Source organism: Amphiura filiformis, chromosome 20, assembly GCF_039555335.1.
Source record: "Amphiura filiformis chromosome 20, Afil_fr2py, whole genome shotgun sequence".
NCBI lineage: Eukaryota > Metazoa > Echinodermata > Ophiuroidea > Amphilepidida > Amphiuridae > Amphiura > Amphiura filiformis.
This window is the reverse complement of record NC_092647.1, coordinates 14007828-14020412: the sequence shown is the minus strand read 5'-3', so window position 1 is coordinate 14020412 and position 12585 is coordinate 14007828. Positions and strand designations below refer to the sequence as shown.

The following is a 12585-nucleotide window of genomic DNA, read 5'->3' as shown; positions in this document are numbered from 1 at the left end:
AAGGTCAAAGGACAAAGTGTCCTAAAAATGCAAAAACTGTCCCACAATGCATTGCAAACTTCTAATGCCGATTTGGCTTATTGTCACCTGACCAGATAGTTAGACTCTGTGAAGCTTGTCTTAAACAGTATTTTGTCTACAATGGAGAGTATTACGAACAGTTACATGGTGCGGCCATGGGCCTTCCACTTTCTCCGATACTGTGTGACATTTACATGGAAGATCTTGAACAGAGAGCTATTGAGACAGCGCCCCACCCTCCTCTGTGGTGGTTTCGCTATGTAGATGACACCTATTGTAAACTTAAGAAGTGTCACTCTCAAGAATTCACTGACCATCTCAATTCGCTGGATAAGGACATTCAATTTACCACTGAAGGAGAAGAGAATAACTCGCTTGCCTTTCTAGATACGCTCACCGTTATTCAACCAGACAGATCCACCAAAGTAACCATCTATCGCAAGAGTACACACACGGATCAATATCTGAACTTCGCCTCGAATCACCCCATTGATCACAAACTTGGAGTCATCCGAACTTTGTACCATAGGGCTGATACTGTAGTCACTAACCACCAGGATCGCGAGGACGAGAAATCTCATGTCAACAATGCTCTAGCGAAATGTGGATATCCCAAATGGGCACTGGATAAAGCGAATCAACCAAAATCTCACAAAACGCGTGACGTGGGCGATAAACGCCCTAATAAAGGCCACGTAGTGCTACCCTACACCAAAGGCACCTCTGAAGCTATTAGAAGGACATTTAGCAATTACGGTGTCAGCGTGTTCTTCAAACCAACTCGCACACTAAGACAAATCCTAGTGTCACCAAAGGACAAGACAGAAAAGAAAGACATTACAGGTCCGGTATATTACATCCCATGCCAGGGCAAGACTGTAACCGGACAGTGCAAAGAATCTTATATTGGTGAAACTGAACGCTCCTTAAAAACACGGTTTCAGGAACATAGGAGGCCCAGCAGTACAGCATCAGAGGTCTCAAACCACATCCATATCGAGTCTCCTGGACATTTTGTGGACTTGGATAAAGTTCACATACTCGATAGGGACAGCAGGTGGTTCAAACGTGGAGTCAAGGAAGCAGTTTACATCAAAGCCAACCAACCATCTCTCAACAAAGACGGGGGCCGGTTCAAACTCTCAGGAGTCTACGAGTCTGTTATCAGGTCAAAGGTCAAAAAGATCACGACCTGATACAGTCACTCACTCGCTGATGAAAGATGGAGTACCATCTGAAAATTCCGAGGTAGGAATTAATTCCTTGTGTTTGGATCAAAAGTTTAAATCAAAATCACTATTTTTATTTGCATTTCCTCGCCTTTAAACCTCTTTTTTTTTTCACATTCTGTGCACGTCTAATGAAAATAACATGGGAAACTTGTCCTTTTGTCTGTTTCATTGTTGTCTATGTTCGTTTTGTTCTGTCTTTTCTGATGTTAAAAAAAATGTAGGCTATATCATAAAATCAGCCATAGTTTATATTTTGTAATATGTTAATAAATCATAGACAGTAACACTATGGCTGTCCAAAGATAAAAAAAAGAAGAAAGAAGTGAGTCAAGGAAGGGAAGACAGCTCCCTCAGTTGGTTGTTGCTGCTGCTCACCTCACCTCACCTCAGGTACCATCCTCATCATGGGGGTGGGTTGCAGCCAGTCTTGTGATGAGCCTCCATTTGCATCTGTCTTGTATGGCTTGGGTCGCAGTGTATGTGGTCATTCCCGTCCAGGATTTTTGATGATGTTTGATTCCCATAATGTACGTGGACGTCCTCTGCCTCGGTTACCTTGTGTTTTTCCTTGCAACGTGACCAAAGTACTGTAGCTTGTGTTTTCTCACTGTTGTCAGGAGTCTTACTTTTGGATCGATCTGGGCAAGTACCCATTCATTGGTGTGTTTGTCTTGCCAAGTGACACGCAAGATACGACGGTAGCACCACAGTTCAAAGGCTGAGATCTTTTTGGTGTCTGCCTTCTTCAGGGTCCAGGCTTCACATCCATAGGTTGCAATAGGGAATATGAGTGCCTGAAGCAGTCTGGTTTTGACTTTGATTGAGAGTGACCGGTCTTTGAGTAGGTTTTGGATTTGACTGAATTTGTTTCTTGCTATTGCAAGGCGTCTTCGGATCTCCTTTGAGGTGTCATTGTTGTTGGAGCAGGTAGCACCTAAATATGTGAAATCGTTAACTTGTTCCACTGGTTCACCATTTAGCTGCATGTCCATATTTATTTGCTGCTTGGAACACACCAGGAGTTTGGTTTTCTTGACATTCATTTGTAGGTGGTATGTTTGACTTTCCTTGCAGACGTCTTGCAGCAGCATCTGTAGGTCATCTTCATTTTCAGCAAGGAGAGCCACATCATCTGCATACCTCAAGTCTGTAATTTTCATTCCACCAATGCTGATGCCATTGTGTTGTTCAGTGATTGCCTTCCTCATGATGATCTCTGAGTACACATTAAACAGGGCCGGTGAGATGATACAACCTTGTCGTACTCCTCTTTTGATTTTAAACCATTCAGTGATTTCTCCATCAACTCGCACTGCAGCTCTCTGTGTGCTGTATAGTGACTGAATAAGTGCTACTATGTGTCTGGGAAATCCCATATCAAGCAAGGACTGCAGCATCATCTGATGGCTGACTGAGTCGAAGGCCTTTTTGTAGTCAATAAAGGCTATGTAGACTGGTATGTTTGTTTCCAATTTCTTCTGTAATATCATCTGTAGGTTGAAGATTTGGTCTCGCGTTCCCCTTCCTTTGCGGAACCCTGCTTGTTCCTCTGCAATTTCACAGTTCAGGATGTTCTGTATGCGGTTCAGCACGATGTTCAGCAAAATTTTGCTGGCATGTGAGATGAGGGCAATTGTTCTATAATTGTCACAGTTGGTTAAATCACCCTTTTTAGGGATTGTGATGAAAACGGATGAAACCCAGTCTTCTGGCCACACTCTGGCTATATCGCGTATTTTATTGTTAACCAAGATTACCTATGTGTGTTTGTGTCTTTCCTTTATTAACGTCGTTATTGTTTGCTTATAATGGAAAATGACAAAACAAGCAATAAACAAAATTTTAACAAAACAAAATAAAAAAAATATCCTAAGGCAATAGTCAGGGCATTATCTAGTATGAAACATCATTTACATGGTAGGTAGTCAGACTATACCATTTGTCATGCAGTAACGCGCACGATAGATTGAATTGTTAATTTTTGATTTTTACAATATGCGATTGGTCACATCGCGCTTGACACGCAAAACAACAAGGAATTTAGATATAGGAGTCGAATTTGGCGTCAGATGTTGCACCTTACAAATTAATTTTACGCACAGATGACTCTTTATTAGTTAGACGTTTCACTCTGATTCACTCCGTAAAAATAACTAAATTTACTTTTTTTGCCCCAAACTTGAAATGTCATTTTAAGAGCCACTGTGCCAATGTTAGCTATGTTATTATTTGTTATACTAATTTAATATTGCTAATGCAATGGAAATCTTTCTGAAAAACTGAAGGTATAATTTTGGACTTGATACTTCCACCTTGTCGATAAAACATTTTGATACTTTCACTAGGATCCACAACATGCTCATCTATAAGGGGCACAATTCTTTAACCCCAATACATTTGTACATTCATTGAATGACCTTTGGGTACAAAAACTCGTACTCTGCAACTTGAGGTCAAATTTTGCACTATGATTATTTAATTGAGGTTATTGGAGTATGCCATTGGGATGAGGTTATTGAGGTGGTAATTGGTAAAATGTACCACTGTAAAGTGGTACTGCAACGTACTTATTCATGTAGCTATACCAGGAATAAAAGTCACTCGGGACTGGGGGAAAAAATCCGAATTTCTTGGATACGTTAAAGCTGAAAAGAAGTTTTTAACAGTTTAGTGACATTTGTAGAACAAGGTGACAAATGTGTGAATATTAAAATCCAACACGTGTTCGTTTGGGACTTTTGCAAGAGTTTTCATTTTGTCGGTTTCGTTTGACAAATTACTTAATTAAAAATACGCACATTATCAATAACAGCTAAACCAGTTATCTCTGTTTTTTATTTTGTTTCAAAAGTTCCATTCATAATTTATTTTTTTATCCTTTATGATATCTAAGAAAATAACTGGTACGAACATAAAATTGATTTCTTTTAATTTTATTTCTAAAAGTCACAATTATTAATGCTAAATATCACTTCAGGAATACAATTAACTAACTTGAAAACTTGATCGAACGGATATCTAAAGGAAAACAATGGAATGGCTACTTTGAGTCGGTTGTTTTGTCAAGATGTTTACACAAAACGTTTTGGACATCATTCGCAAAAGGTTATAAAAGATTGTCTGAAAACATTTAAATGTCGGGTTATAAAAAGGGTATTATATAAAACGTTTTCATTACATTAAAAAGCATTTTTGATAACATATATTGCAAATATTTTAACATAATATTTGCAAACACGTTTTCATGACCTTTATAAACCCGACATTTAATATTATTAAAACGTTTTTACCAATATAAAGCAAAACCCAAAATATAACTTAGGCCCCCGGGGGGGGGGGCACTCAACTGAAATTTTGGTAGGGGTGTTTGGCGCGGAGCGCCGAACTTTGGGAACTAAGAACTGATTTGGGGGAAAATAGGGGCTTGATGAACTGAAATTTCAACATTTTTGGTGGGTCTTGTTAACTAAAATTGGGCCAAATTATAGGCTTTGGAGCTACAAAATTCCAAAATTTTCCAAATTTTGGCTGAAGAGCTACAATTGGGCAATTGCCAGAATTTGAGGCTCAAAGAACTGGAGCATGATCCAAATGTGGGTCTTAAGGAACTGCCGGGGAGCCTGAAAAAGGGACCCTTGACCGCCGCACATACCCATACCCCATTTACATGTGAGTACCCCCTCCGGGCTTAGGCCCTATTTGTGTTTCTGAGGTCATCATTCTCATCTCATTAACTTACGTTGAGTCCCATATCGTAGCATTAACAAGTAAAACAAACAATTACGTAACTGATTCAATGGTAATTTTGTATGCGTGAATGGTTAATTTATTTGCGTAGCATTCGACCTTTGAACCCGACCTTTGGTCATAACCTGATATCGAAGAAGATTTAAGGAAGAAGATAAAGGAAGCAGTAGGAAGCAGCAATAACCACATAACAACAATCATTAGTACTACAGTATAGTATTATAGAGTATTATCGACTATTCACCGAACAGTACTGTCTTTTCAACCAAATACTGTTTAGCAGCAGTAGTAAGAGTGCACTGGTATAATTCTTTACTTCATTACCGTCTTACAGAACTGAGGTGGAATTTATCCCGTAACCTGAAACAAATAATTGTACGGTATAACAACGATTTGGGCATAGAATAAAGAAGCGTAGATTGCATTGTAAGCTGTAGCCAAGTGAGTAATATCTTCTTCTTTTAAGGGATGGGGTATGAGAGTTTAGACAGTATTTATTGTGGGACATAAGAACACATCAGACATATCGAATTGCATTCTGAATACGGAGAATGTCCTTCTGATATCAAATAATTTAGATTTTTTGAAATTTGCAATGTAATACAAGTTTTATGGCAAATGATTAAAAATTGATATTTTTGATATTTAACAGTAGACTAACAGTACTCGAAGTAAACTTTATAAATCGGATGATTTATACTTAAGGTGTATACATAGGTGGGATGAAAAGCCGACAATCAATTGAAAATGTTGACCTTTTATATTGAAGATATGGATTTTTTCTTTTGGGGGAAAATCCATATCTTCAATATTAATGGTCATAATTTTCAATTGATCGTCGGCTTTCCCCCCAGCTACATACACTTTAAGAATATATCATTAGATTTATAAAATTTACTTCGAAGACTGTTATCAAAAATGTGAAAAATATCAATGTATTATATCGTGAATTTCAAAAATTTAAATTAAAAACATTATTTGATATCAAAAGACATTCTTCGTATTCAGAATGCAATTCGATATGTCTGATGTGCTCTCATGTCCCACAAAAATACTGTCGAAACGCTCAAAACGCTCATTCCAGATCCCTTAACTCACTAGTTTCAAACATAATAAAATTATTAATTATGTTACTTAACTACAGCAGGGACAGAAATATGATATGACAGAAATTTATGAAGTTCGTTCCTTGACATTCAAACTTTCCGATTCATGAGATCGTAGACTTCTCCGTAGTCCACAAGCCCTTTTTGCATACTCTGGCTATTACATTTTAGCATAAAACGCTGATTTGTATTAATTTGTGTGCAATTGATAGATTTTCACATCTGATATTTTTAGTCACCGTCGTACTCCTTCTGTTTGTTAGCTTCCTGGATTTTTTTTACTCAGGCTTTCGCGATCAATGAACTGGTAGATTCCAAAATCAGAATTGTTCAGTGTAGTGAGCCATTGCAAGATATATGATGCATTCAATATAACTTTTATTGTCATTAATCATCTAATTATATAAACTCTTTATGACCATTTTACTATTGAACACTATAATTTTAATAAACATCAGTATAATTTTGAGTTCAAGGAATGCTTTTCTTCTTCTTCTTCCTTATAAGTGCCTCCCTCATATGTATGAGTCGGGGTATGAGTATTATCGCACTGCGTACAGACAAGCTGTACTTATTTTTTACTCTGGAACCTAGAGTAGATGAGTGTATTTTGAAGTACAGTCAACATGACCGGGATGATCCCCTGCTCTTTTCGAATAGCCTGTGACGTTCTTTAACGTGCACACTACATTAACGTGAGAAAATATGCATGTACACGGGACCGACAGCTTAAAGTGCCCTCCGAAGCACTATAAAGCAAGTAGAGTGACGTGTCTTGCTCAAGGACACAAAGAGCCGGACCTGGGATTCGAACCCATGACCCTTGGGTTCACAGTCCTATACCTTATCAAAATTCGACTATGGCATAGTCTAATGAGATCGATCTCTCATCTCATGTTATTACAACGGAATAAATCATATTTTGAATATAAATTGAATAAAAACGTATATAGGCCTACACTCTTATTTGATATGTGTTAAATATTCTGTGTCATTTATATTTCACAAATAGTTGTGTCATAGGGATCATTTTCTTGGTCATTTCATGTCCGGAATGAGCCTGAAATATGTGACTATACTTTTAAGCACGGATATTTGACACAGAATTGAATCATTATGACCCAAAACAACGACCCCTTTAATTGTCATATCAATTTGACTATTATTCGAATCATTTTTAACATAGAAATTGATAAGTTTAACACAGAATTTTTGTTATTTTTTAAAACAATTTTCCATGTTATTCCATTTGACACATTTAACTGTGTCATTTTGACCAATAACTTGTGGTTTCCCCGCGGGTTTATTGTCTGTGTTAAATTTGACCAATTCCGTGTTAAATTTGACCAATCTGAAATAGGAGTGTATGTGTAAGGAAACACACTGTCCAAATCAGTGGCGTAGCCAGCTTTCTTGGTCGGGGTGGGGGGCAAACGAAAATATATCCCGGTTGCATCATTTTGACGGTTGCATCATTATTATCGGAAAATACCGGAATTTTTAGAGAAAATGTACTTGTATTTGTAAAGTCTTTGAGCTTCCAAAAAAGGCCTTATTGGGATTTAATATTTTACACTTTGGTCCATGATCTAGGTGAAAAGGGCCTTATTTGGACTGACAATGTATGTGGGTCACGACATGCTTATTGGGACAGTCCGGTGTTAACACCCTACTTTTTTGAATCTGTCTGTGAGACACATTTCCTATTGGGTCTCTGTCCACTGAAATGGCAACATATTCCATTGGGTCAGGACATACGGATCTGAAGACAAATCAGACTTTTTTTTAAGGCCGGGAAATGAACTCGAGACCTGGTGCACTAAACATGCCAAAGGCGAATACCCTAACCATTTGGCCGCGCCTCCTGAGAGCGTGGTGTAATGGACAGGAATTGAACCATCAACCTGGTGTATCAAACATGCCAACGGCGAGTATACGCTAACCATTTGACCGCACTCTCCCTGAGAGCCTAATGGCTTAAAGGACTTCCGAAATAAAGGGACCGATCGTTATTTGCGGCAGGGGGGTGGGCGTTTTGGAAAAATATCGACAAAAATTCTCGTTCCCCCTCGCGTCCGCTCTAAATTTTCGGAATCCCCTTAGTTTCCCAAATTTCTCAATTCAAAACTTAACAATCCCCCCTCCTGGTTCAACAAAATATTTCGCGTTCCCCCCCTCAAGATCCCCCATAAAATTTCCGGTTCCCCTCAAAATGACCATTCCCCCTGTTGTAAATAACGATCGCTCCCTAACTTTGTAGTAAAAAAAAACCCCAACAATAACAACAACAATAAAAAAAAAGACAACAACAACAACAACTATTTCTATTAATTGTATTTGTCCATAGGAAGAGACACTTTGGATTGCGGAAAGTATAGTGAAATATATGAAAAGGTCTATTAAGGGGTACTACACCCTGGCCAATTGTGTGCCTATTTTGCATTTTCTCAAAATTATAGCACATTGGTGACAAGTAAGATATGTATATAGCAAGGACTACAACTACTGTACTGAAAATTCAGCAACTCAAAGCAAGTAGTTATTGATTTATTGACCAAATATTAGTGTTCCCTCATTTTTGAATGTAACTCCACAACTGTTGTCTGTGCTGAAATAAAATTTCCAGTGCAGTAGTTGTATCCTTGCCCTATAATATACATACATGTATCTTACTTGTCGCCAATGCGCTATAATTTTTGAGAAAAATGCAAAAATAGGCACAAAAATTGGCCAAGGGTGTAGTACCCCCTTAAGTTGAATTAATCAAAGTAACCCAATAAAGATTAGCCAATGTTTGTCTCAATTATAGATGGATTGATGTTTATTATTCGTTTCAGGAATGTTTCCGAGAAGGCCACGAGTATGGGGGTATCTGATACCGCATGAGTGTAAATATTGCAGAAGGTTTTTTAATAATACACATCGATATCTGCGTCATCTACGTCATCATGAGCTGCGGATTCGTGTATACTGGTATGACTATAAGAAGAAGATGATACCGATATCAAGAAGAAAAAAACACCTCCAATAATAGCCAAGATAGTAGAAGACATGGTTTTCTGACGTCACCATCTCTTGACCAATGGACATCAAGCAAGCAAATGAATGAGAACGATTCGCAATTGACATCTTACCAAGGTCAGCATTATGAGACAACGTTTTCAGTCAGGAGTCAGGTACAAGAACGGAATAATACCAAAGAGAAGCCTTACATATGCCAATACTGCAACAAAGGCTTCACATCGTCTGGTAACTTGAAAACACATGAACGAATCCATACCAAAGAGAAGACTTACATATGTCAATACTGCGACAAAGGCTTCACACAGTCTGGTCACTTGAAAACACATGAACGAACTCATACCAAAGAGAAGCCTTTCATATGCCAATACTGCAACAGAGGCTTCGCACAGTCAAGTCACCAGAAAAGACACGAACTACTCCATACCAAAGTGACGCCTTACATATGCCAATACTGCAATAAAGGCTTCACACAGTCTTGTGAATTGAAAATACATGAACGAATTCATACGAAAGAGAAAACTTACATATGTCAATACTGTAATCAAGGATTCACACATTCTAGTCACTTGAAAACACATGAACGAACCCATACCAAAGAGAAGCCTTACAAATGTCAGTATTGTAATAAAGGATTCACCACGTCTGGCAGCTTGAAAAGACATGAAGCAATCCATACCAATGAGAAGCCTTTCACATGTCAGTACTGTAATAAAGGCTTCAGAACGTCTAGTCACTTGAAAACACACGAACTAATACATACCAAAGAGAAGCCTTACATTTGTCAATACTGTGATAAAGGCTTTAGAACGTCTGGTAACTTGAAAACGCATGAAGCAACCCATACCAACATGACAAAAGAGCATGAAGAGAAGCCTTACATATGCCAATACTGCAGCAAAGGCTTCACAATGTCATGTAACTTGAAAAAACATGAACGAATTCATACGAAAGAGAAGCCTTACATATGTCAATACTGTAACAAAGGCTTCATACAGTTCAATAACATGAAAAGACATGAACGAATCCATATCAAAAAGACGCCTTACAAATGTCAGTATTGCAACAAAGTTTACAAACACTTAGGTCGCTTGAAAGCGCATGAACTAATCCATACCAAAGAGAAGTCTTACATATGCCAATACTGTAATAAAGGCTTCGCACAGTCAAGTAACTTGAAAAGACATGAACGAAACAAAAGAGACGCTTTACATATGTATGGCTTTGCACAGTCAGGTAGTTATAAAAATCTTCACAGTGTCAGTTCAGTTCAGTTCAGTTCAGTTCATTATTATCATGTAATTCAAGGCCACAGGCCCACAATACAATATATTTAGTACATAATACAAACAAAACATCAATAACATAATCTAATTAAATCGAATCTCTAATTTTCATTGCATAAAAAACATATTTAGATAAACATTGTAAATCATGAGCATTTTCGGTGCTCAGTGTCAGGTAACTTGAAAGCACGTGAACGAATTCATACCAAAGAGAAGCCTTAAAAATGTTAGTATTGTAATAAAGGCTTCACACTGTCATTGTTAGGAGTCGTTAATAATACCTCAAGGCCAAAAACACCCTTTTCCCAAATTCGCTTCCGAATGCAAAATAAAACACACTGATTAATTAAGTAAACAATATCTGAGTCTTTTAATCAAAAGAAAAGTATGTTTTAACAATAATTGTGTGAGTCAACATAAACACATAAAATAAATCATACATATACTAGTACACTCTTTAGCCAAGTTACTTATCCAGCAGTCTTCTTGTTGTTGTTGATTGTAAAAGTCTTGTAAAGTTCTCAATGTTCTTGATGTATATCCTGATTCACCATGTTCACTTGTCCTGCGAAGATCAACGTTCAGCGAAGTCCACCGAAGATTTTTATACCCTCTGCATAAAGTCCTCTCACAGTTGACCATCTCCAAAAATGGTGCTATTTTCACCTTTCACACAATTTCTAATGGAAAACAGGCCTGCATTACAGTTGTCCCCCTGTTTCCACTTACATTGACAGAATATGTTGTTTTATAAATCAGACTTCAGTAAGTAGACAGAAGCATATATATATATAGTCCTTTCCTGGAAGAGGTACGCACTTTGACGTATTCTAGATCTTCTCCGATATAACTGAATAGTAGTATATTGACTACAATATTCATGATATAAGGCATATGAACTGTTAGCACATTAGCTGGCCCACAACAACACAATAACACTGTGAAGAGTTATGTATACATTATTTTGTTTATTGACCAAACATAAAGGAATATATATATGGGAATTCCCAAGAATAATTATAAACATTAAGCTTTCAAAGTACACCATTTCCTTTGGGGAATTCCAATATGATGTCATATCCACTTTGCAATCTCAGGGGAATCCCCAATCCGTAACAAATCCTGACTTTGTTTCCCGCCCTATGTTTACAGTGACTTGGGGAAATCCCAAAATGTCTTTACAAGCTCTTCTCAGGGGGATTTCCCATCTCTCAAAATATATGACCTTTGAATTTTATACCTTTTCCGAATCCTTATGACCTGAGGAGTAGTTTGACGTCGGTTGTCCTTACTCCAAAATGTTGGTAAGCATACCAACATGATCACTACATCTGTGCCAAATCATGTGCTTTTCTGGTCAAGTGCACAATAGTGTCACCATTCTGCTGCACTATTACCTAAAATTAGGGCCTATAAGAAATACAGTGAATGCAGACCTGTTTCAAAATAATTTCAGTTGTATTGTATGCCTATTTTGTCATCCAGACTTGTGGCAAGACTATGATTATTAATGCAAGAAAATAAACTTGTTTCCTCCTTTTTCAAAGAGTTGCCCCATATTGAAATTAAAGGTGCTGGATTGCCTATTTTTTCTCCAAATAGTAGCTAAATATTTAAATTCAACTGTTGTTTATACATTAAGACTTTCGTAAATTTTTGGAAGAAAACATAAAGAAGGAACAACAAGTCAAATTAAACAGAGACGGGGGACGAGATCTTCCAAAAATTTACGAAGATCTTCTAGAAATACCAAAACCATGCAGGTGTGAAGAAGACAAGCAGCCAGTCACTACTGCCTGAGGATGGTAACAGATCGTGAACTCTCTTCACGCGGGTGTCGACTGCAGACGACATGTTTCATTTCATGTAAATTTTTATGACCATATTTGGAATCAGCATGAAAAATGCATTAAAATGAGTACAAACAAGCCTAGTATTGGTTCAGTAGTTCTTAAGATAGCTCTTGATATTTTGAGAAAATATTTCAAAACTTCCACTTTTTCCGATAAAGCGCATGGCTAGCACGCAGAGCGTTAACAGATAAAATATTTGCATGGTGAATGAAAATTTTTCCTCCATTAGTTTCTGTTGAAAGTTTCAAAACTACTTTTGTTTTAAGTATTTTTTTACTTGTGAAACTAAAATATTTTGAAAATTACCAAAATTAAAGCT

The 12585-nt window shown here is 37.4% G+C and overlaps 2 protein-coding genes across 2 annotated transcripts; both read left to right on the top strand.

Moving 5' to 3' along the window:
• Positions 1-215: 215 nt before the first annotated feature.
• LOC140142132 (uncharacterized) lies at positions 216-1686 on the top strand. The gene is made up of 2 exons (XM_072164098.1): positions 216-1078; positions 1644-1686. The coding sequence occupies exons 1-2, from the start codon at positions 216-218 to the stop codon at positions 1684-1686; spliced, it is 906 nt and encodes a 301-aa protein (XP_072020199.1).
• Positions 1687-9207: 7521 nt separating this feature from the next.
• Positions 9208-10851, top strand: LOC140142131 (uncharacterized). Its single transcript, XM_072164096.1, has one exon. It carries the CDS (start codon positions 9208-9210, stop codon positions 10462-10464), a length of 1257 nt encoding a protein of 418 aa, XP_072020197.1. The 3' UTR covers positions 10465-10851.
• The last annotated feature ends 1734 nt before the right edge of the window (positions 10852-12585 follow it).

What these genes read in the sequence shown, in the direction of transcription:
- LOC140142131 (XM_072164096.1), top strand. Translation starts at nt 9,208, where the DNA reads ATGAATGAGAACGATTCGCAATTGACATCTTACCAAGGTCAGCATTAT.
- LOC140142132 (XM_072164098.1), top strand. Translation starts at nt 216, where the DNA reads ATGGAAGATCTTGAACAGAGAGCTATTGAGACAGCGCCCCACCCTCCT. An exon ending in ATACTCGATAGGGACAGCAG is followed by an intron (nt 1,079 to 1,643) that starts GTGGTTCAAACG and finishes ACCTCACCTCAG; the next exon opens with GTACCATCCTCATCATGGGG.